The sequence below is a fragment of the Malania oleifera genome, chromosome 6, assembly GCF_029873635.1.
Source record: "Malania oleifera isolate guangnan ecotype guangnan chromosome 6, ASM2987363v1, whole genome shotgun sequence".
NCBI classification, from domain to species: Eukaryota; Viridiplantae; Streptophyta; class Magnoliopsida; order Santalales; family Ximeniaceae; genus Malania; species Malania oleifera.
Genome location: NC_080422.1, coordinates 86,447,508 through 86,474,061, shown reverse-complemented (window position 1 = coordinate 86,474,061; position 26,554 = coordinate 86,447,508). Strand labels below are relative to the sequence as shown.

General features: G+C 37.5%; 1 protein-coding gene across 1 annotated transcript in view; it reads left to right on the top strand.

Annotated features, from left to right (window-relative positions):
* The window catches only part of LOC131158040 (uncharacterized), a 65,081-nt gene extending 38,773 nt beyond the window's left edge, over positions 1–26,308 (top strand). The window contains exons 10-16 of the mRNA XM_058112592.1: positions 3,399–3,440; positions 3,882–3,952; positions 20,711–20,764; positions 20,959–21,064; positions 21,177–21,245; positions 22,548–22,691; positions 26,015–26,308. Coding sequence (XP_057968575.1) covers positions 3,399–3,440; positions 3,882–3,952; positions 20,711–20,764; positions 20,959–21,064; positions 21,177–21,245; positions 22,548–22,691; positions 26,015–26,149 — 621 coding nt within the window. The 3' untranslated portion in view covers positions 26,150–26,308. The remainder of the gene's footprint in view (positions 1–3,398; positions 3,441–3,881; positions 3,953–20,710; positions 20,765–20,958; positions 21,065–21,176; positions 21,246–22,547; positions 22,692–26,014) is intronic.
* Positions 26,309–26,554: the final 246 nt, after the last annotated feature.

Below are 26,554 nucleotides of genomic sequence, written 5' to 3'. Positions count from 1 at the left end.
AAGGTGCAAGTGATTTCAAGAAGATGTCTATTTTTCCTCTCTGCGACCCCATTTTGTTGAGGAGTGTGGGCACAGGATGATTAATGAACAATGCCATACTAAGTCATATAAGTAGTGAATTGTGCACTGAAAAACTCTTTAGCCTTATCACTTCCAAGTATTTGAATTGGCAAACCAAATTGAGTCTTTGTTTCATAACAAAAGGTACAAAATACATGAAATAACTCAAAATGATATTTTATTAAATATAATCAAGTCATTCTTGAATAATCATCCACAAAAGGTTACAAAATACCGGAAACCCAACTTAGACACTACCCTACTAGGACTTGAACTAACATAAAAGGGTTTGCAGCCCGTTTATTGACTCAGGAAGCAAAAGGAATACAATGGTGCTTTCCTAACTGATAAGACTCATAATTGAGACTAGACTCGGAACTTGAACTAAGAACAAGAAATTTTAACTTTTCAAATGAAGGATGACCAAGGCGACAATGAATTTGGAAAGGTGTGGCAGCAACAGTGCAGTCGGTAGAAGGAGATAGCGGCTCAAAGTGATAAAGTCCACCAACTTCACGCCCTCCACCAATCGTCTTCCTTGTCATTAAATCTTGAATAACCACAGAATTGGGGAAGGATGTCACTGAAAAATTCATGGATTTAGTAATTTTGCTAACGAACTTAAGAGTGAAAGTAAATTTGAGAATATATAAAAACCAAATGAAGAGAAATAGAAGAAGTGGGATTTATAGCCCCAATTCCCTTGTCTGCAATGGTGGATCCGTCAGCAAGAGTAACACAAAGTAAATTTGCAAGATATTGAAGAGTGGAGAAAAAGCTAGGTATACCTATGACATGATCAGTTGCAGCAGAGTCTATTACCCAAGGACTAGGACGAGAAGTACTGGATGACAGACATATTGTGTGATTACTTGTTTAGGCAAGAGATGCAATGGGAAAAGAAGCTTGTTGTGACGCTTGATACTGCTGGAACTTGGAATACTCTTCCTTTGACATGGATACAGTATGTTGCCCCCCGCTCGGCCCTAAAGGTGAAGAGTCGGTGATGGCTGCATTGGCTGCCCCCAAAGGTGTGAAGTTAGTGGTGGCTGCATTGGCGACACATGAAGGTTGGCCATGTCCCAACATTGGTCAATAGTATGATTACTCTGTCCACAATGAGTGCACTTGTGAGGAGTACCTCTACCTCGTCCGTCTCTACCACTATGACTTCTTGAACCACCTTGATAACTTTTGTGGTTGTTTGGTAGAGAACTAGAATCACCCTATGTAGCAAAGGTTGTCTTCTCAAAACCAAATGAAAAAGCAAGAGAATGTGTGCTAAAAGAAGCACGAAGGACACAAGAATAAACATTGGAAAATGATGGCAGCTCGACACTACTAAGTATCTGTGACCGGATTGCCTCAAACTTAGGTCTCAAGCCTGCTGGAACAAGAAGAACTGTCGTCTGCTCTCTGTGCTTCTGCATCTTACGAACATTTGTAGTTATAGGCTGCACAACCTTAAGATCCTCATGAATATGCTTTATCTCTCCAAAATAATCTGCAGTACTCCTATCTCCTTGTTTTAATTGAAAGTACTCCTGGGATAAATCATACATAGGCGTAATGTTATTGGAGTATAGAAGTTTGATGTAATCCCAAATCTCCTTGCATGTATCTAGATGCATACACATCCGTGCAATCTGTGGCTCCATTGAATCCCATAAGAAGGAAACAATCAAGGCATCTTCTTGAATCCACATGTCTTTTCTTTTCTCATTTGAAGGATCAGATTGGAGCAAGTGGTCAGATTTCCCTAATCTTGCTAAATAAATCCGAATAGCTTTAGACCATTGAACATAGTTCTTTCCATCCAAATTTTAAGTCGTTATTTGTGGCAGCAATGTAGGAAACAAATTTTTGGGATTCATAGATTCCATCCCAATACTTTCAAATCAGCAACCACACTAGAAAAAGAAGAAAATCAAAACTAATTGGGACAATCACAAACTATGTGAAGCATCAGCACAACCATGGACAAGGTGAACAACTCACGACAGATATAGCTCTACCACAGCCTCACAACTGAACATATGAAAACTGCCACAGCTCCAAAAAAGCTCACAAAGAAGCCTTCACAAACCCTAAACAGAGATTAACAGAATATTGCGAGTGCATGGTCAAAAAAGGTTGAATTTTTTAGCAAAAAACTGGTGTAACAGCTTGTTAATATAGTCTAGAGAAGGAATCAGAACATGGCAGAGGAAAAGAAAAGAAAAAAGGTAACTAGAACATTACTCACCTGCCGGCGTGTGGGGTCCCCTGCTGGCATTTGGCCGGGCATGGGGGCTCCTCTTGGCGATGGGGTTTTGTAGGGTTAGGCTTTGGGGGGTTCTGTTTATGGGTGTATGGTTGGTTTTGTGAAATATTATGGGATGGAGGTGGATCTAGGAAGGACAGCCATGGGAATGGTGTTTTCCGGCAACAGCCGAGGGGAATAGGGTTTAGGTTGGTTCACGCTATGATACCATGTTAAGATTTGATTGAAATGAATGACCTAACTTGAAGGTAGGTCTCTCCCTCTATTTATATTAAATACATTCTAATGACAATAATACCCTTACTGACTCTTGCTAATTAACATACTAACACACTCAATAGTAATTATACTGAAAGATATAAAAAACCTTTAACAGTTACAAAGGACAATTAAACTTAATACTGTTGTATGAATTATGTCGGCTGTAAGGTTTGGAAACTTAGCTCCGTGGCACAAAAAAAAATATTACATTATTTTCCAAGTGAATAAAATCAGTAAATTAATGGAGAAGCAAAGAGTTGTAGCCTCAATTGCTATGGAAAAGTTCTCTATCATAAATCAAATTCTGTTAAAAATAATATCATGGATTGTATTGCAGTACATTACTTTCCTTTTTTTGTATTGGCTAAGATAGTTATCAATTTATGGTGTACTTGTGAGATTGTTATGTACTTGAGAGGAGTAAGAGGGGAATGTTTTATGGAGATGTCTGGTTTTTGCCCCTTTTTGGATCTTTTGGATCGGAAGCAATGCATGGATGTTCAATGGCAAAACAAATCCTTTGCATATATTCTTTGGGATAGAGTGACTTGCCTGCCTTCTTTTTGGCTTCATTCTTTGGGTCTCTTTCAGGGAATCTTCTTGTTAGATCTTCATTGGCACGGGATAGGGGATTCAAAGTAATTTTTATTGTTTTAATGCTTTTATTTGTATTTAGGAGAGTGTCTCCTCTCTCTCTCTCTCTCTCTCTCTGTATTTTCTCTATTTTGTTAATAATTTTTCTTTCTATTGAAAAAATATATATTTATTTTTATTTGTGAAGTTTCCTTTAACATATGTCCAATGGTGCATGTAGGTGAATGGGAAGTTTACAAGTGATCAACTTCTTATTTACGGCGTAAGTGATTTAAGTTGGAAAAAAGTGATTAATATAATGTATCAGGTTTACAGCTAGGGATTCTCTCGTCGGCAGGGGGTACAAAAGAGTGTCTGCTGCTGCATACATGCCCATATGACACGTCTATCACTAGCGATCAAAGTGATAAATATTATATCACTATAGTGGTGATTTTGTGGTTTGTTACTGTTGGACAACTTATGTTAGACATGAATCATTATCATATATATATATATGCATGAGATGGTCATTTTCTGTCTGCAGTCACTGCCAAGGAGAGAATCCTGAGCCAGGGATTGCATTTCTTACCCAAGAAAAACCCGACTAAATTATCTGCAAATATCCACCACAACCTGATTACATACATCATACATGAGCGTATAAGATTTTTGTTGTTGAGTAACTTGAGTGTTCGTGTATCTAACTGCTATTTTTTGGCAGGCTGTTCTTGAAGCTCATAATGCTGTCATATCTACAATGAAGCCAGGAGTGAGCTGGGTAGATATGCACAAGTAAGATTGGATAAACCAAATGATTATAAAAACAGTTTTCTTTATTTTTTCATGTTGTCAAATATAATTTTATCTGTTTTGTGTACTCAGCTTTATTAGAATGTGATGATCACACCATGGCTGCAAAGCATTTGGCCTAGGTTGCAAGTGTCAAACCATTTTATCCGTCCTCTTATCTTGTACATCGATGCGTAACTTACCATTGTCTCTGTTCCTTAGTTTATCTTTTGGAATTATACGATTCATCCGCCTTGGTATTTTTGTTTTAGTAGCTTTTATTTTTTCAAATATGTTGATTCTTGGTTGCTTAACATTTTGATCCATATAGCAAGGTTAATCTTATAGTTGTTGTAGAACTTCTCGTTTAATTTTAAGGTCATTCTATGATTATAACACACCCAAAGCACTTCTCCATTTCACCCAACTTGCTTTAACTTTATGTATTACATACTTTAATTTCTCCCTTAGCTTGCAAATGGATCAATGTACTGAAATCTACTAGTGCTAATAATATTCGTGTCGAAAATTGAAAAGAGTTATGTATTGATCTGAACATTACATGTGAATATATACAACAATCCTAGCATTCCTAAAAAGTAAATTTATAAATCAAATCCCATGATTTATGGGACACCCTAACAGAATAGGAAATCCTATGATTTATGGGACACCCTAACATAATAGGAAACTTAGCTGTATAGGCCTAATTCTAAGGATACAATCTGTTATCAAAAGAATATCCTAAAATAGCTAATTAATTATACACGGTTTTCCCACACTCCCCCTCAAGCTGGTTGAATAGGGTATTCTCCATTCCCAGCTTGGAAACAATAGTTTGGAAAATAGAGCTACTCAACCCTTTAGTAAGGACATCAGCAAGTTGACCATGTGTAGACACGTAAGGTGTACAAATCAATCCACTCTCGAACTTTTCTTTGATGAAGTGTCTGTCAACTTCAATGTGCTTCGTTCAGTCATGTTGTACTGGGTTATGAGCTATGCTGATTGTAGATTTGTTGTCACAATAAAGTCTCATAGGGCCATCCCACTTAATCTTCAAATCCTCAAGGATGATCTTCAGCCAAAGTAGTTCACACACACCTTGAGCCTTTGCCCGGAATTCAACCTCTGCACTCGACGGAGCTACCACACTTTGTTTTTTACTTCTCCATGTCACAAGATTCCCACCGAGAAAGGTGCAATATCCTGAGGTTGATTTTCTATCAACAATTGATCTAGCATAATCAGCATCAGTGTATGCCTCAAGTACCAATCCTCCATTTCTTTTGAACATGATACCTTTCCCTGGTGTTCCCTTCAGATACTATAGTACTCTATGAGCTGCTTGTAAATGAACTTCCTTCGGGCTATGCATAAACTGACTAATCACACTCACAACATATGCTATATTTGGTCGTATGTGAGACAAATAAATGAGTCTTCCTACCAGGTGTTGATACATTTCTCTGTCTACTGCGACATCCTCCTCAGTTTTTCCAAGTTTAAGATTAGAATCCATGGGAGTACTTGCCGGTTTGCATGTTGTCTTGCTAGTTTCCTTGAGAAGATTTGTGACATACTTCTGTTAAGAGATAAAAATTCCCTGCCTAGAGTGAGCAACCTTAATCCCGAGAAAATACTTAAATCTCCCTAACACTTTAATCTTAAACTCTTTAGCCAAATATCGACTCAAGACCTATTTCTCCTTAGCATCATCTGCTATCACTATTATGTCATCAACATACACTAGAAGGACTGTAACTCCCCCTCAAGGAGAATGTTTAATGAACAAGGTGTGATCCCCTTGACTTTGTTTGTATCCCATAGCCAACATAACTCTTGCAAATCTCCCAAACCATGCTCACGGTGATTGCTCAAGGCTACAGTGCCTTTTTCAATTTACGCACAATGTGAGCAGCCAAATTCTTCCCATATCCAGGTGGAACCTGCATATAAATCTCTTCCTCTAGTTCCCCATGTAAGAAAGCATTCTTGACATCAAATTGTTGCAACTCCCAACCATAATTAGCTGCTAGTGATAATAATACTCTAACCGTGTTCATCTTTGCAACAGGAGCAAAGATTTCTAAATAATCAATCTCATAGGTTTGAGTGTACCCCTTGGCTACCAATTGCGCCTTGTATCTCTCAATCGACCCATCTGCCCTATACTTCACTGTATATACCCACTTACAGCCCACCGGTTTCTTTCTTGCCGGTAACTTCACCAACTCCCAAGTCTTGTTCTTTCCCAACGCCTCCATCTCCACATTCATAGCTTGTCTCCATTTTCCATTGGACAAAGCCTTAGATAAGTGGTAAGAATGCTTATCGTATTTAGGCTCACAAGAAAGGCTCTATCGGATGGTGAAAAATTCTTAAATGACAAAAAATGTGCAAAAGGGTACAATGGTTACTTTGTGCATTTCCGAGTTCCTTTCCTAATGGCAATTGGAAGGTCCTGGTCATCATTATCAACATGAGATTCAGTTTCATCTTCTAATGGATGGTTAACAATTGTTACCTCATTCAAACGATCTGAGTTGGACTCTTGGACTTGCATTGGTTCAGGAACAGCCATCTTCCTTCTTGTGAACACCTTGCCAAATATGGTATTTCTAGGAGCAGAATCGGTCTTTTCTTTGGGGGGTCATTTGGTGTTTCAGGCACAGGTTTAGGAGAACTCTTAGGTAACTGGTTGGAACAAGATGAACAAGGAGGTACAGGTTTAGGGTTCGTGGTTTTAGACATAGGAATTAATGGCGAATCAAGCAAAAAATCTTCCTTATCTTCCCTAGTTGAATTCTCCCCCTGAAGATAAGGATTAGTGAAATAGGACTCTTGTTCATTGAACACAACATCCACCGAGGCATAGAATTTCTTTGACGGAGGGTGGTAACACTTATATCCTTTTTGAGTCGAAGAATAGCCCACAAAGACACATTTTAGAGCTCTTGGATCTAATTTCCCCCGGTTGTGGCTATGAACATGGACAAATGACACACACCCAAAAATCCTAGGAACAAGGTTGTTTGTAGTGGTCTGGGTAGAATGTGGAAAGTATGTCCATAGGACTCTTGAAACCCAAGACTCTTGAAGGCAAATGATTTATTAGATGAGTGGCTGTCAGAACTGCTTCCCCCCAAAAAACCTTACACACATTTTTTTGAAACAACAAAGCTCTGGTTTTTTCAAGGAGAAGGCAATTTTTCCTCTTTGCTAGACTGTTTTGCTATGGGGCATTGACACAAGATGACTCATGTACTTTTCCTTCTATCTGAAAATATGGGGTAAGAATTTGATTGAAATAGCCCCTGGCATTATTTGACCTAAACCTTTTGATATTGACCCCGAATTGGTTTTTGATTATGGAATAGAAATTTGGGGACACAATACTAACATCAGACTTATGTTTAAGTAGGAAAATCTAGGTAACACAAGTCCAATCATCAATGAAAGAAACAAACCATCTTGCCCCAGAAACATTAGAAACAATAGATAGACCCCAAATATCACTGTGAATAAGATAAAAAGGAATTGAGCTTCTTTTGTAACTAATTGGAAAAGGTACACGCTTGTGTTTAGCAAGTTCACATACCTCTAACTGAAAGTTTTCAACATCTAAATCCTTAAACAAGGAAGGAAACATAACTTTAATAACCCTAAACAATGGATGTCCAAGTTGGCAATGATGAAGTAAAATTTTTTCTTCATTGGATAAGACAAACTCTAACATAAAGGAAGAAGATAATCTGTCCTTGGTCTTGTGCAACTGACTTGGTGTTTCAAGATAGTAGAGGCTATTCCTTTCCCTAGCACATCCAATCATCTTCCCCGAATCCTTGTCCTGAAATATACAATTACTACTGTCAAAAATCACATTGCAACATAAATCTTGAGTGAGTTTATTTATAGAGACCAAATTTGTGGACAATTTAGGAACATGAAGAACATTTTTCAAAGTTACTGATGGTCTTATTTTCACATCCCCGAAACCAGCTACAGTGGTCAAGGATCCATCTGCTGTGGCTATTGTCCTACTGCTTGGGCATGGAGTATAGGTTGAAAAAATATTGGATAAATGGGTCATATGATCAGTTGCTCCTGAGTCCATGACCCAGGAGTTGGTAAAGGTTTTATCTGAGACATTTAATCCAATATAAGATGGAAGCTCACCTGAATATGCGAAAGAACAAGTACTTGGAGATCCTTCAGGTTTTCCAAGACTGTTGATAAGTGATCTTAGCCTCTCAATCTCTTCTTGGTTGAAACTACTCAGCTCCTGCGATGTCGATTCACCTTGTGGTCCTGCAACAATGTGGACTTGTCCATTGTTCCGTGGTTGTCCTCCTTTTTGGCCCCATTCTCGGCTTGGAGGCTTTCCATGAAGTTTCCAGCATTTTTCACGGGTGTGATGAGACTTCTTGCAGTAAGTGCACCATAATCCATCACAATTTTGTGTTTTTGGCTGGCCACCTTTTTCTCCTTCAAGTGTTGCTCCTCTCTCCATGTTTGTGGCTGATTTATTGTTACGGCTAGCCACCATAGCCGAACTATCAGTGATTTGTGGTTCAAGCATCAACCCTCTTCTACTTTCTTCACTTCGGATTATAGCCACTACTTCGTTAAAGCTTGGAACGTCAGGCTTCCCAAGAATCTGTATCCTCACTTGATCAAATTTTGGATTAAGTCCAACCAGAAAATAATACACCCTATCTTGTTCAATAAAGGCCTTTAGAACCGCTGCATCATCAAGGCATTTTGTTTTTATCACCTGGTAGCGGTGCAATTCCCGCCACAAGGATTTCAGTTGATTTGCATATTCAGTGACTGTTTTATTCCCTTGTTTTGCAGCCATAGTTTTTACCTTGACCTCGTACACTTGTGCCGCGTCATTAGCTTTGGAATAGGTTTGCTGAATCACATCCTAGATGTGCTTTGCAGTAGCCAAAAGCATGCATGTGTCACTTATTTCTAGAATCATGGAATTCCACAAGCACGCCATTATGAAAGAGTCTTCTTCATCCCATGCTTCAAACTTAGGATCCCATGGTTTAGGACGTATGCCGTGAGATGGCTAATCTTTCCCTTGCCTTTCAACACTGTGCGAATGAGTTGAGACCACTTAAGGTAGTTCTTTCCATCTAACCTGTAGAAGGCATGAATATTTTGCATTCTCCTGCTTCTTGGGGTCGGATTACCTCTTCTGATTGGGCTGTAGTAGTAGTCTCCATGATTTTTGACATCTTGAAGGCTTGAACAATCAGCTAATCAATGATGTTGTCAGCCTGAAGTAGAAATGATGATGACGACTGGGCAAAAGTGAAACCCACAAAAGAGAAAAATTGGCAATGAAGGCAAACAGAAGTTTTAAGGCTTTGACGTAACAAGTCCTGTTTGGCAGAAATAGAGGTGCCTGAGCTCAAAAAATAGAGTAGAACAGAGGTCTGCAAAGATGGGAATAAACCAGCAATGAAGGCTGGAAATATCAGCGATGAAGGCTAAAAAAAAATTGACTCCCTAAGGAGCCTAATTTGGCTCTGATACCATGTCGAAGATTGAAAAGAGTTATGTATTGATCTGAACATTACATGTGAATATATACAACAATCCTAGCATTCCTAAAAAGAAAATTAATAAATCAGATCCCATGATTTATGGGACACCCTAATAGAATAGGAAACTTAGCTGTATAGGCCTAATTCTAAGGATACAATATGTTATTAAGAAAAATCCTAAAATAGCTAACTAATTATACACGGTTTTCCCACGAAACTAAGCTAGAATTACTGAAGTTAAGGAAAAGTAGAAATATAAATGAATATATGAAATGTAACTTAGACATATTAAGAGAATATTGGAGAAAAGATTAAAACTTGATGGTCAAATTGTGGAAAACCGTGTATAATTAGTTAGCTATTTTAGGATATTCTTTTAATAACAGATTGTATCCTTAGAATTAGGCCTATATAGCTTAGTTTCCTATTCTGTTAGGGTGTCCCATAAATCATGGGATTTCCTATTCTGTTAGGTTATCCCATAAATAATGGGATTTGATTTATTAATTTACGTTTTAGGAATGCTAGGATTGTTGTATATATTCACATGTAATGTTCAGATCAATACATAACTCTTTTCAATTTTCGACATGGTATCAAAGCCAAATTAGGCTCCTTAGGGTTTCAATTTTTTTTCAGCCTTCATTGCTGGTTTCTTCCCGTCTTTGCAGACCTCCGTTCTACTCTATTTTTTAAGCTCGTGCACCTCTGTTTCTACCAAACAGGGCTTGTTTCGTCAAAGCCTTAAAAACTTCTTTTTGCCTTCATTGCCAATTTTTCTCTTCTGTGGGTTTCACTTTTGCCCAGTCGTCATGATCATTTCTGCTTCCGGCTGACAACATCATTGATTAGCTGATTGTTCAAGCCTTCAAGATGTCAGAAATCGTGGAGACTACTACTACAGCCAAATCAGAAGAGGTAATCCGAGCCCAACAAGCAGGAGAATTGCAGAATATTCATGCCTCCTACAAGTTAGATGGAAAGAACTACCTTAGGTGGTCTCAACTCATTTGCACATTGTTGAAAGGCAAGGGAAAGATTAGCCATCTCATGGGTACAGGTCCTAAACTAGGGGATCCTAAGTTTGAAGCATGGGATGAAGAAGACTCTTTGATCATGGCGTGGTTGTGGAATTCCATGATTCCAGAAATAAGTGGCACATGCATGCTTTTGGCTACTGCAAAGGACATCTGGGATGTGATTCAGCAAATCTATTCCAAAGCTAATGATGCGGCACAAGTGTACAAGGTCAAGGTAAAAACTATGGCTGCAAAGCAAGGGAATAAAACAGTCCTTGAATATGCAAATCAACTAAAATCCTTGTGGCAGGAATTGGATCACTACCGTGTGATAAAAACAAAATGCTCCGATGATGCAGCGGTTCTAAAGGCTTTTATTGAACAAGATAGGGTGTATTATTTTCTGGTTGGACTTAATCCAGAATTTGATCAAGTGAGGATACAGATTCTTGGGAAGCCTGAGGTTCCAAGCTTTAACGAAGTAGTGGCTATAATCCGAAGTGAAGAAAGTAGAAGAGGGTTGATGCTTGAACCACAAATCACTAATAGTTCGGCTATGGTGGCTAGTGGTAACAATAAATCAGCCATAAACATGGAGAGAGGAGCAACACTTGAAGGAGAAAAAGGTGGCCAGCCGAAAACCCAAAATTGTGATGGATTATGGTGCACTTACTGCAAGAAGTCTCGTCACACCCGTGAAAAATGCTGGAAACTTCATGGAAAGCCTCCAAGCCGAGAATGGGGCCAAAAAGGAGGACAACCACGGAACAATGGACAAGTCCACATTGCTGCAGGACCACAAGGTGAATCGACATCGCAGGAGCTGAGTAGTTTCAACCAAGAAGAGATTGAGAGGCTGAGATCACTTATCAACAGTCTTGGAAAACCTGAAGGATCTCCAGGTACTTGTTCTTTGGCATATTCAGGTGAGCTTCCATCTTCTATTGGATTAAATGTCTCAGATAAAACCTTTACCAACTCCTGGGTCATGGACTCAGGAGCAACTGATCATATGACCCATTTATCCAATATTTTTTCAACCTATTCTCCATGCCCAAGCAGTAGGAAAATAGCCGCAGCAGATGGATCCTTGATCACTGTAGCTGGTTTTGGGGATGTGAAAATAAGGCCATCAGTAACTTTGAAAAATGTTCTTCATGCTCCTAAATTGTCCACAAATCTGGTCTCTATACATAAACTCACTCAAGATTTATGTTGTAATGTGATTTTTGACAGTAGTAATTGTATATTTCAGGACAAGGATTCGGGGAAGATGATTGGACGTGCTAGGGAAAGGAATAGCCTCTACTATCTTGAAACACCAAGTCAGTTGCACAAGACCAAGGACAGATTATCTTCTTCCTTTATGTTAGAGTTTGTCTTATCCAATGAAGAAAAAATTTTACTTCATCATTGCCAACTTGGACATCCATTGTTTAGGGTTATTAAAGTTATGTTTCCTTCCTTGTTTAAGGATTTAGATGTTGAAAACTTTCAGTTAGAGGTATGTGAACTTGCTAAACACAAGCGTGTACCTTTTCCAATTAGTTACAAAAGAAGCTCAATTCCTTTTTATCTTATTCACAGTGATATTTGGGGTCTATCTATTGTTTCTAATGTTTCTGGGGCAAGATGGTTTGTTTCTTTCATTGATGACTGTACTCGTGTTACCTGGATTTTCCTGCTTAAACATAAGTCTGATGTTAGTATTGTGTCCCCAAATTTCTATTCCATGATCAAAAACCAATTTGGGGTCAATATCAAAAGGTTTAGGTCAGATAATGCTAGGGACTATTTCAATCAAATTCTTAACCCATATTTTCAGACGGAAGGAATAGTACATGAGTCATCTTGTGTCAATACCCCATAGCAAAACGAGGTAGCAAAAAGGAAAAATTGCCATCTCATTGAAAAAACTATAGCGTTGTTGTTTCAAAAAAATGTGTCTATAAATTCTCGATTCAAACATTGAAATTCTTGGATAGCCGCGCTAAATCTGGATCCCTCCATTTCTCCATTCTGACCCTCTCCCCGTGCCAGTGAAAAGACCCTATTAAAGTCTTCTACAATATACAATATATGGGTATTAAAGAAAATTTTGGTAATGAAAGATTACATTTCTTATGGACCCATAGGTGCTATATTGGATTTGAATCAAATTTCTGATCAATCTATATTGATTGACTGCCTCCATTATGTTGTTGCTAGCAAATACCACTATTTTTGGTTTCGGATCTTCCAAATCATTCCCGCAGGAGATCCGAACCCATTTTTTTTTTTATCCTTCGATAAAAAGATTCATTCTCTTCATAAAAAATAGGAGGTAGAACCAATAAAGATTATTCTTTTTACGTGGATCCAATCACGATCTTATAATAAGAACAAGAGATCTTTCTCGATCAATCCCTTTGCCCCCCATTCTTCGAGAATCAAAAAGATCCTTTTCAAGCTTAAATTTGTTCATTTGGAATTTGGGTTCTTCTACTTCATTTTATTTTTATTTACTTATTTCTTTTTTATTTATTATTTTCTTATTTTTCCCTCTCTTCTCCCTTCCATCATTCCTTAAGTCCCATAACATCATAAAATAGGCTTTCTAGAGACCCCCAATGACCAATCCTTGCATGAATTGCTAAAGATCCAATAAGTCCAACATTGATTCCTTCAGACGTATCAATTGGGCAAATACATCCAAAGTGACTAGGATGGATATCTCGTATCCGAAAACTAGCAGTTCGCCCTGCCAATCCTCCAGGGCCCAAATAACTCAATTTTCTTCCATGAAAAGGTTTTTTGGGGGGAAGTAATTCTGACAGCCACTCATCTGATAAATCGTTTGCCTTCAAGAGTCTTGGGTTTCAAGAGTCCTATGGACATACTTTCCACATTCTACCCAGACCTAACCAATACAAACAACCTTGTTCCTACAATTTTTGGGTGTGTGTCATTTGTCCATATTCATAGTCACAACAGGGGGAAATTAGATCCGAGGGCTCTAAAATGTGTCTTTGTGGGCTGTTCTTCGACTTAAAAAGGATATAAGTGTTACCACCCTCTGTCAAAGAAATTCTATGTCTCGGTGGATGTTACATTCAATGAACAAGAGTCTTATTTCACTAATCCTTATCTTCAGGGGGAGAATTCAACTAGGGAAGATAAGGAAGATTTTTTTCTTGATTTGCCATCAATTCCTATGCCTAAAACCTCGAACCCTATACCTGTGCCTCCTTGTTCATCTTGTTCCAACCATGTACCTGAGAGTTCTTCTAAACCTGTGCCTAAAACACCAAAAAAACCCAAAGAAAAGACCGATTCTGCTCCTAGAAATACCATATTTGGCAGGGTGTTCACAAGAAGGAAGATGGTTGTTCCTGAACCAATGCAGGTCCAAGAGTCCAACTCAGATCGTTTGAATGAGTTAACAATTGCTAACCATCCATTGCAAGATGAAACTGAATCTCATGTTGATAATGATGACCAAGACCTTCCAATTGCCACTAGGAAAGGAACTCGGAGATGCACAAAGTAACCATTCTACCCTCTTGCACATTTTTTGTCGTTTAAGAATTTTTCACCATCCCATAGAGCTTTTCTTGTAAGCCTAAATACCATCACCATTCCTACCACATTATCTGAGGCTTTGTCCAATGGAAAATGGAGACAAGCTATGAATGTGGAGATGGAGGCTTTGGAAAAGAACAAGACTTGGGAGTTGGTGAAGTTACCGGCAGGAAAGAAATCGGTGGGCTGTAAGTGGGTATATACGGTGAAGTATAGGGCAAATGGGTCGATTGAAAGATACAAGGCGCGGTTGGTAGCCAAGGGGTATACTCAAACCTATGAGATTGATTATTTAGAGACCTTTGCTCCGTTGCAAAGATGAACACAGTTAGAGTATTATTATCACTAGCAGCTAATTATGGTTGGGAGTTGCAACAATTTGATGTCAAGAATGCTTTCTTACATGGGGAACTAGAGGAAGAGATTTATATGTAGGTTCCACCGAGATATGGGAAGAATTTGGCTGCTCACACTGTGTGTAATTTGAAAAAGGCATTGTAGCCTTAAGCAATCACCACGAGCATGGTTTGGGAGATTTGCAAGAGTTATGTTGGCTATGGGATACAAACAAAGTTAAGGGGATCACACATTGTTAATTAAACACTCCTTCAGGGGGTGTTACAGTCCTTCTAGTGCATGTTGATGACATAATAATGATAGGAGATGATGCTAAGGAGAAACAGGTCTTGAGTCAATATTTGGCTAAAGAGTTTGAGATTAAAGCGTTAGGGAGATTGAAGTATTTTCTCGGGATTGAGGTTGTTCACTCTAGGCAGGGAATTTTATCTCTCAACAAAAGTATGTCACAAATCTTCTCAAGGAAACTAGCAAGACAACATGCAAACCAGCAAGCACTCCCATGGATTCTAATCTTAAACTTGGCAAAGCTGAGGAGGATGTCGCAGTAGACAGAGAAATGTATCAACGCCTGGTAGGAAGACTCATTTATTTGTCTCACACATGACCAGATATAGCATATGCAGTGAGTGTGATTAGTCAGTTTATGCATTGCTCGAAGGAAGTTCATTTACAAGCAGCCCATAGAGTACTACAATATCTCAAGGGAACACTAGGGAAAGGTATCATGTTCAGAAGAAATGGAGGATTGGTACTTGAGGCAAACACCGATGCTGATTATGCTGGATCAATTGTTGATAGAAAATCAACCTCAGGATATTGCACCTTTCTCGATGGGAATCTTGTGACATGGAGAAGTAAAAAACAAAGTGTGGTAGCTCAGTCGAGTGCAGAGGCTGAATCCCGAGCAATGGCTCAAGGTGTGTGTGAACTACTTTGGTTGAAGATCATCCTTGAGGATTTGAAGATTAAGTGGGATGGCCCTATGAGACTTTATTGTGACAACAAATCTGCAATTAGTATAGCTCATAACCCAATACAACATGACCGAGCGAAGCACATTGAAGTTGACAAACACTTAATCAAAGAAAAGTTGGAGAGTTGATTGATTTGTACACCTTACATTTCTACACATGGTCAACTTGCTGATGTCCTTACCAAAGGGTTGAGTAGCTTTGTTTTCCAAACTATTGTTTCCAAGCTGGGAATGGAGAATACCTATTCACCAGCTTGAGGGGGAGTGTGGGAAAAGTGTGCATAATTAGTTAGCTATTTTAGGATATTTTTTTAATAATAGATTATATTCTTAGAATTAGGCCTATATAGCTAAGTTTTCTATTCTGTTACGGTGTCCCATAAATCATGAGATTTGATTTATTAATTTACTTTTTAGGAATGCTATGATTGTTGTATATATTCACATGTAATGTTTAGATCAATACATAACTCTTTTCAATTTTCGACAGATTCTACTCTAGTTTTATCAATTAAGACAATATCATCTGCAAACAACATATACCTTGGAGTGTCATTGTGAATATCCCTAGTAAGTTCATCCAATGCTATTGCAAAAGCACAAGGGCTTAAAGAATCCTTGATCTACACCAGGTGATTGAAAATAGCCTAGACCCTCCACTCGTAGTCCCTACTCCAGTCATGAGTATATTGTACATATCCTTAATGGCTTCTATATACCTACTATATTCTATCTCCTTTTTTACGCTATTGTGATTGGAAATTCTTGACTATCCGCTTGTAATCCTAACACTAGTCATTACTCTATTGCACATATCCGTCATGGCATCTACATACCTACTACATTTTTTTTCTTCTAGAACTCACTGTAGAACTTTCTTAGGTATCCTATCATAGGCTTTCTCTAGGTCAATAAAAACCATGCAGTTCACTTTTCTTTTCTCTAAATTTTTCAATTAATCTCTTAATAGATATATAGTTTTGGTAATTGATCTCCTAGGCATAAAATCAAGTTGATTTTTCTCAGATCCCCATTTCTGACCTAAACCATTGTTCAATTACAGTTTCACAAAGTTTCATTATACAACTTGTAAGCCACGAAATTTGTCACAATTTAAAAAAGTTTCATTGTATGGCTCATTAGTGTAATACCATAATAATTGGAACTATTTTGAATGTCTCCTTTGTTTTAGTATATAGGTATTATAAGGCTTTTTCTCCACGCATTCTTAGTTCACATAATTGTGTTAAATAAATTAGTTAATCATATAGTTCCATTATCATCTAGGCATTTCCAAACTTCAGTTGGGATGTCTTCCAGTCCTATAGCTTTTTCATTTTTCAACTTCTTTGATGCAAATTTAACTTTAGACTCTTATTTTGCATATACCTCTCAAATTTTTAATTGTTGCCTCATTTTAAGCTTCTACTTTGTTTTCATTAAATAGATTATTAAAGTAAGTTTGCCATCTTTCTTTTATATCTTCTTTAACTCTAAAACATATCATCCTCTACATTTGATATTACCTTAAGTCTTTACTCTTTCTTTCTTGAGCTCTAGCAAGTTCGAATTATGTTTTTTTTACCCTTATTTTGTATCTATTCCAATATATAATTATGAAAGATTTTTTTTTTTGTTGCTTTTTTTGCATCTTTTCTTGCCTCAAATCACTTTTCAGAGTTTCCCATGTTTCTACATTTTTGTCATGTCTTCAACCACATTCTTTTTGTCTTAGCTGCTTTTTTGAACGTCTTGATCCTGCACCAACTCTTTTACTCGTCAAGTATCTTCCTTTAGATTCACCTAAAACGTTGTTTGCTCTCCCTATATCTCCTATTGTCCATTCACCCATTTTTTTATCGTTTTAGCTTCAAGTTTTATTATATTTTCTCTCTTTAGGCTCTAGCTTGTGGTGAGGTGTGACTTCCGCATTTGCAAGGCTCTGAAGATGGATCTTCTGCAAAAGGGAGGAAGGAGTTGTAGCAAGTTGGTGATAAGGGCACCAACCAGTCAGCGAGTGGAATATTCAAATAGACTTCCGATTGATGGTATATCTGTTTTCTTGGGTTCGGTGGAAAATCAGAATGGCCACAATTAGAGTCTGCAGAAACTGGATACAAATTGCAAGTCCATTGGTAACACAATCATTCTGATGAAGAGACTAAAGATCAAAAAGAAGGGGTGGGGAATGTTTTGGGTGTCAATAGGAATTAGTTTGAGCTGAATGTTCCATAGTTTATATTGGAGAGTGCTTATTCAGGTGGCTGCTGATATGTGAAAAGTGTTTGAAGAGATATGAATTGATTCTGATGTGAGGACAACTAAACCTTTAGAGAGGAACAAGGATGGTAGCTTTACGTTTTTTTTTTTGGGAGTCTGATTAAGGTGAAAGTGGCATCAGATGAGAAGGTTTCCATGGGGGTGGGGGGGTAGTGCAGCTCGAGGTTAAAAAGAATTGCAGTGATGCTTCTGATAATGATAGAAATTGTAAGATTTGCATGTGACGGAGCATGGTTACTAGATGAATTTCGTGAAGAATTAAGGTACAGCTCATATTTATCGGATGTAGTGAATGATGTTTCTCATGTGTCTCCAACTATGTTAGAAGGTCTAGAAAGTATTCCTATCTTTTGAGGCAAGAGGTTGGACAAAGAAAATCAGGTGAATGATAATAAACAGGATGGCATTTTGCCTACCCTTGCATTTGTTTTTTTTGGGTCAATAAACAAAAATTATATTAAGAGGCGTCAAGGGGATGCCACCCAAGTACAAAGGAAAACAATAGGAGAGAAACATCCCTTACTGAAAAGTGTCAAGAAAATAAAGGATTACAAAGGGGTCCCATCCAACCAGCCATAATGCCAGCTAGAGATCATAGCCATCCATGGATATATGATGGGCTAAATAGGAGAAATAGTTCCTTCGAAGGCTCTTCTGTTCCTTTCTTTCCACACTGCCCAAAAGATAATGAGGGGGATGAGGGAGAGCTTCTTCCTTCCTTATTTGATCTAATCCCTTTCCAATCCCAAGCACATCTCCCACCGTAGCTGCAGTGACCTGCTTCTGGTTTGTGATGGAGATGGTTAAGTTCCATAATTTCTTGGTCCATGAACAATGCAGAAGGATGTGACCAACCTATTCCTCCTGCTCCAAGCATAAGAAACATCTATTGAAAAGGGAGAAACCTTTTTTTTCTGAAGGTTGACCATGATAAGGATTCTTCCAATAATAGTTTCCCAAGTGGAAAAGGCAACCTTTGAAGGGGCTTCTGTTTTCCAAATCAGATTCAAAGGGAAGTTAGTGCTGCTCTCAGGTGGGGAACAAAAGTGTTTCATGTTTGTAGAAAGAGCTGACAGTGAAGCTCCCATCTTTGCTCAAAGCCCATTTGGGCTCATCTGAATTAGCCTGACATAGAGGCTGCTGAAAAAATCTGTAAGAGTATCAAGTTCCGAATCAAATGCATTCCTATTCATAGGAATATCCCAAGCAATCCCTTGACTAGTGAGTTCCATGTGTTTGCAAATAAGGGCATCTTTGTCGTACTCAAATCTGAAGATGGAAGGGAAAAAGGATCTGAGTTGGGACTTGCCACACCAAATGTCATGCCAGAAGAACACATCCTCTCCATTCCCCACTTGAAAGCAGATGAGAGGGAAGAAAATCTCCCATCCATTTCAAATATATCTCCAAACACCTGTACTGTGAACTTCCTTTGAAACTTTTGAGGTCCAACCATTGTGATGGAGGCCATATTTGACAGCAATAACCCTCCAGAGGTGATTTTTCTCTATCATGATTCTCCAAAGCCATTTCCCCAAAAGGGACTTACTAAAGATAATAAGAGATCTGAGGCCAAGGCTGCCTTTTTGTAAAGGTTGTTTACCCACTCCCCATTTGACAAGATGATATTTGAAAACCACTCCCATTTAACCCCTGCATGTTCTGTGAAGGAAGTTAGTAGAATGGATGCGAAAACTTAACAAATGACGAACCAGATGGGGGCATGGGCGTCTGATGTTTGGAGACAATGAGGTTCAGCTGGATGGTGGTAAGAGTAAGGCAACAAAAGGTTAATGTGCATTTGCTAATTTAACGTGCTCAATTAATTATGATGGGAAGGAGTTGAGAAGAGGATTTTTGTCTTAGTTGTTTTGGGTTTTCCTTTTTATTTCCTTTTCTGTTTTCTTTTGTTTTTTGTGTGAGGGCTTCCTTTCCTCCTGAAGATTGTAGTTTCTCTTTCTCTTCCCTTTTAATATATTTATTTTGCAAATATATATATATATATATATATATATATATGGCTTCCTTATGGCATAGGGCAATGGAAACTTCAAGGGGATGCGTTTTTCAGGTGTTCAGCGTGATTGACATTCTCTTCTTAGGGCATGCTGATTTTCTTTTGCTGCCTTTTACATTTTGCATTTTTCCTTCTTTGTTTTTCCTGGAGGTTCTCAGATTTCGTTGAGGAGATGTCTTCTCTCCTGATTGTACGTTCTTTCTCTATCTAATGAATTTCTTTTTCTATATATATATATATATATATATATATATATATATGCAATTACTATATGTTGTGTAGATAAACTTTCACCTACAATAACTTCATGATCCTTACATGATTAATGTTCTACTCCTACCCTCCTAGTCAAGGTAAAATATATTTGACTTTTATCTTGTCCTCTCCTAAAGGTTATCATTAAGTGTTCTCTCTTCTTGAAGCACATATTCATTGTTATAAGATCATTTAACATAGTGAAGTCTAAGCATATCACGGGACTTATTTTTATCTCCATACGCCCATCCTCCATGTTTCTTCTCATAACCCTTTTTGTCATTTTCAATAGACCATTCAGATTCCCTCCTATAAATACTCTCTCTTCTATCCCTTGAATGATAATATTATGCGTAGCATCTCAAACTTGCCTTTTAAGGTTGTTCGCCAAACATATTTGAGGAATTAATTGGTAAGGATTCATTTCATATATAATGAGTTTTATGCTGGCTGTCAAATACCTAACACAACTCTCCTCGTTCGCCCGGGCTTTGGACTGGCTGTATGTAGAAAGATTTGGGATACTGGGTGCAATATAGGCATACTTAAGGAGGTTACATTATTCCAATATTCCATCTTGAATTTTTTGTTATATATTAAGTGCTGCATCAAATTGAAAGATTGTTATTCTTAGTTAACCTAGTAGAACTCAATCCTAATAGTACCAGTCACTGTTGCCTAAAAATATTTTTAGGCATGCAATTATGTACCTCATTTTCAGTTCTCTTTTTGCAGATTAGCTGAGAAAATCATTCTCGACTCATTGAAGGAAGGATGCATCCTTGTTGGGTATTTTCTATTATTCAGCATTCAGCAGTAGGCAACATTTGTACCACGGGGTGGCATCCCCTTGATGCCCAGCTGATAAAAAGTTTCTCTTTAGTGATAATAAAAAAAAGTAGTTTCTTTTATGTGTGACTTGTCAGCTGTGCCAGAACAAGAGGATTAATTTTTGTGTAATTTTTTTGTGGTTTCTATTCTAGTGATGTCAATGATATGATGAACAAACGACTGGGTGCTGTTTTTATGCCTCATGGTTTGGGGCACTTCCTGGGTATTGATACACATGATCCTGGTGGTTACTCAAAGGTTTGTGAATTTCAACTCTTCTTCATCATCTTCTTCACTGAGAAGTGAAAGCCATTCATGCCATTAATCATTTGTATTTGTTGGAAATGAAAATTTTTGGCTTGGCTTACAGGAAATGGAGAGACCAAAAGAACCTGGACTGAACGCTTTGCGTACAGTTAAAGAACTCCAGGATGGAATGGTTAGTAGAGGTTTTTTCTATGAAAATAATTTTTTTGTCCTTGGGAAAATAAGGGGCCATTTGGTATTATTGTGAAAAGTTAAAACAGAAGGCAGAAATGATAACTGAAAACCTGAAAAAAAAAACCCCAAAAATTGAAAACCAGCAACCTATTTGGTTATATTTCTAAAATTAAAACAAATTAAAAACTTGATTCAACAAATGCTCATTTTTTTCCTTGTATCTTCCTTGTATCAAAAAAAAAATTGATTAAAATAATAAAAGTAGAAATTAATACAAATTAAAATTTTATAATAAAATAAAAATTATTATATTTATTTTACTTAAATATTATATTTCACAATTCACTTTACAAGAACAATCTTATTTTTTATTTTAATTATATTTCAAATTCATATAATCAATTTATTTTAGTTATTATGCATAAAATGAATGATTTAATGCAAAAAATTTAATTTGGATATTAAAGTATTATAGCAAACATGTTTCCAAAATAACTGAAAATTATAAAGTCGGGTCTTCCATTTTTTTCAAAAAGAGCTGAAAATCGATAACAAAAACAGAATATTGGCAATGCAAACTGACTTGTTTTCATAATCTTTTTCTTCATTGTACAGAATGGAAACAGAAAAGAGAAATGGTACCAAACAGACCCTTATATATTGACATTTTGTTTTGATGAACTGGACATTCATTCTTCTTTAGGTTATGTTTGGTTCATGGAAATTCTACTCTTCGGTATAAACCAATATAATGTAAGAATTTGGTAGCTAACAAAAGCCAATGACAATGCAAAATTTTTTTATTAATCCACAGCATGAAATAGGCAAAGAATAATTATCTCCTTAATTTCATTGGGAATGTTTATACTCTTTTCCTATCCCATTCCACGTTGGATGGAATAACGCAAGCTTTTGTATGACTTTTTTAGAAATGATTAATATACATAACAATTTTTATGCATTTTCATCATATTCCATTCTATTCTTTAGAATAGACATTTGGCAAACCAAACATTACCTATATTATTTTCCTGTGCTGTGGTCAAACTGTAATTGATGTGTCATTTTTTCTGTGGTTTTATCCCCAATGCTTTATTTTCGTTAATCTTGAAAATTTTATTGGTTCTAGAAAATTTATTCCGCTTGCAGCATTTTTTGAGTCCTTAAAATATGTGTTGTAATAATTTGGAAATGTAGTTTGTGTGAATCCTTTTTTAGTCTCTCAAATGTACCTTTATACAGTGAAAAAAATGCATTCAAAAATATGCTAAGGTTTGACTGCTAGAGGCTCGTGGTGTAGGTGATAACAGTGGAGCCTGGTTGCTACTTCATTGATGCTCTGTTGATCCCAGCTTTGGAAAGCTTGAGCACTTCTAAGTTTTTCAATCGTGAAGTAATTGGCAGATTTAAAGATTTTGGCGGAGTTCGAATTGAAAGTGATGTGGTATTGCCCCTCTTCTTCTAGCATCTAAGCATTGATTGTTTTTTACATTTTATGATGTTGAGTTCTGCAAAATGATACTGCTTGTTTTGCCAGCCTCATGGCAATAATGCACATAAAATGATTCACCTACTTTAATATTTAAATCTGTAGATGGAAATTTATACAGGTTTAGAATATCAGGATATCAATGTCTATTCCCATCCAAACCCTGATATAATTTGAACTGCTCAGTGGGGCTAAGAACTAGGAGTTTTTAAGTCTTTTACAAAAGTTTGGAGTAATCAAGTACTGGTTAACATGTCAATGCAGTGAATTGCAGTTCAACCATTGTTCATTCGCACAATTGTGTTGGCAGCTTCCTATTCATGTTGACTTGCTGGATTCTGATACCTTGGCTGGTTAAATTAAACCTAGGGTCATGCAAACCTTCATCCATATCTTAAATTATTATCTTTCTATTGTTGGTGGCGGGTGAACAAATAGATTCTTCTGAGTTGGTTATATATTTTTCACCAGAGTAATAATGTAGAAGCTATTAAGAACGTCTTACACCTTTTTAAATAAACAAAAATGCCTGGCATTTCTGCACCAGAATTCCAACTAAATGTATAAGGATCTAAAATCGAAGAAACACCGATAACGTCACAAGACATGGATGTGGCATGATGCTGACATAATTAATGTAAATATATATTTAGGCATTGCTTTCCATTTAAATGAAATATATTGAGGTAATAGGCACCAGTGATGTACATTCAACAAATAAATTCCATGTACAAGCTACAATTACACTTACATGATTCATTAGCTACATTTATATTAGGGAGTACAACAACAATGATGATAACAAACCAAGCCTAAGTCCCACTAGGTGGGTCAGCTACATGAATCCTTTTCCGCAAACAGTTGAGCATTTCCTCTGACTCAATAAGGATTCATGTAAGATCTTACAAATTCTACACTGGCTGTCAACTACCTAATGCAACCCCCTCCTTTACCTAGGCTTGGGATCGGTTGTGTGTGAAAAGATTTAGGATGTTGCGCGCATCACAGACAGAATTCATATTAGAGAATAATCAACATTAGAAACTTTGGTTCAAAAACAAAAAAGCAACGTAAAAGGAACATGGACAGACTGGGGGGCAAGTCTTTAATCGGCCAATTCCACATCAAAGAGTGGGGCAAGCTCATGACCAGTCCATTCCAAACCAAACCTGTCAGTGAGGCAGTCAGCAGAGAGCCGATAGGCTCTATTCTGTTGCACATGGCTTTAAAAGAGAGAGAGGGAGAGAGAGAGAGGCGAGGGGTGGGGGGGGGGGGGGATGGAGGAAGAGAGGGAGAGAGAATACAGAAGCTTAACTTACCAGTTGGCTCAAACTGAAGAATGAAATCCTCTTCCGATATTCACTCCTGCTGCCCCACTTGTCTGTAGTTGCTTCAGCGACTTCTTTCATTGTTGCTGGTTCAGTGGTGCAAGAGAAGCTTGGGAGGTCCAATAGGGCAAGGCAGCAAGGGATTGCTGCTCGAACTCTATTGCCTGTTCATTTCTAAACCCTTTATTTCATTTTTTTTTGGATTTTGTTCTATACAACAGTACTAGTGGATAACAAAACACATCATTTAAGGTCCAAGACGTCTCCCTGCATGTCCCGACATGTCCATCCACATCTTAAACATGCCTGAAAATTAAAAAGACAATTAAATTTATTTGCAATATGTGTCGGATACATGTCTCTATCCAACATGTATCTAATACACTTCCAGGAGTGTCTTGTTTCCTGAATAAAATCTTGTTTAGCAGATTGCTTGGTGTCAGCTACAGCCATCTCTTTTCTAATTACCTTGACCCACATTTTTCTTAGCCTTCTTGTTGTCCTAACAGTGTCTTCAAGTTTAAATTGAACTGAATCATTCTGGCTGGTGCATTTTATGGTCTTTGTTGTAAATAATTAAACTGCCTGAAACAACTTTTCCTCACAAATGCATTAGTTCAGCAGCTGTGATGATCAAGTGCCTTCACTGTTCCACTCCATTTATTGGTACATTTTTGTAAATTGTCTGTAATGGTGCAATGCTATCATTTCCATTGAAACTATTGGGGTCAATAAAAGAAATCATTACAGATTTGAGGTGGTTAAAAGCCATATATTCCATCAGAGTGATTCTTTCTTCCTATGATCAATCCTATCTGTGTTGCTATTCTCCCTTCTGCAGTTTTTGAGTCATGTTAACTGGCATATCCCCATTTATAGCCTTCAATTCGTGTCAATTAGCAGGCTCACTTTTAAACTTGAATTTTCTGGAAACTTTCGTTATTTATGTCTCTCTTCACTTGTCCTTCTGGTGATCCATTTTGGAGGGCTCACCTAAGTCAAACTTGTTCTTTATAAATGCTGGTTCTGAGTTTCCAACTGTTGCTGCATTGTGAACAATTTGTAGTCTATGTCGGGAAATTTCTTAAACTTTGATTTGGAGCATCTTTGATGTAGAGAGTTAAGCATTACACGCCAACTTTTTTCTTGGTAAGTAACAAATTTATTGAGACAGAGACAAAAGTGCTAGTATTGTGGGAATACACAAAAACCTAATGCTACTTGGAACATCTTTCTACAGTAAGAATTTTGAGAAAAAAGAAGCAATTACAAATATGGGGCAGACAGCAATGGGCTGAGCATGATTACGCCATGTTACCAATCCATGCCCAGGCGGCAACAAGCATGTCCACTCCACCCCAGGACAGAAGGGCACCTCTTCCATCCTGGACAAGGATGAAGTCCAATTGAAAAATTGACTTGAGAAAAACACCTTTAATTTTTGGCAAAAACTTTTTTCTCTCAAGCACCCTTTGATATCTCCCCCACCAAATATATGAGAACAGACACAGGGCACAACACCGCAGCAGCACAAATACACTTGACAGAGACGCCAACCCCAAAATCAAGAAACTCTTCCACAATTCCACCCTTCAAAAGATCTAAAGTTCCAAACTGACTGGCATAAGCCACAAGATCTCCAACAAGGAATGGAAATCATGAAGCTCTGGAAACAAAGAATAATGGAGCAAAGAAACCACTGATTTTTTTTACCACCATTGCACTTGCAACACCAATTTAAAGTTGTCAACTATTACTTTTTATATGTTCAATAATTAAGCAATTTTTTTTTCTGTTTGACATCCAAGCTAGGTTAAATCCATTGCCTTATCAGTACTTGAGCTAGGAAGATAAAGGGTTCAATCTGTGGAAATTATGCTTATTAGCTGGGTCTCATCCCCTTTGTTCAGCTTCACTTCTGTTATTCTCACGTATACTTTCTATTTCTAGCATGTCACTTCTGATGGTTGCACAAACATGACGAAGTGTCCGCGAGAGATATGGGAGATCGAAGCAGTAATGGCAGGGGCACCTTGGCCACTTGAAGAGAATCATCTCTCTTTGGATAATGGCGGAAAGATCTAATTTCTCAAGAGTAAGCGTGCTTGATATTTAATAATCTGGATTCAGATGCTCTCTAGAACTGTTGTCCCAGGTGATGTACAATATAAATAAATATGTAACATGAATTCATTCTCAAGTTACTTTAATTTTAAGCCAATAAATTTTTTTTTTTGAACGACATTGGCCAACCATCACTGCCAGAGATCTCTCTCTCTCTCTCTCTCTCTCTCTCTCTCTCTCTCCCTAGTTTCAAAATATACTTTATTTTCCTGGATTTATTTTAAGATCCTATAGCTTGTTCAAAAAGTTATCGTGGTTTCTTACAATTGCGGCAATAGCATTTTTGAAAAATCGGGGACGAGTAAACCTAGAGAGAGCAATGTGTACCTGGTCTGAATGGGGCAAAATTGGCAAGATTCAGGTTGA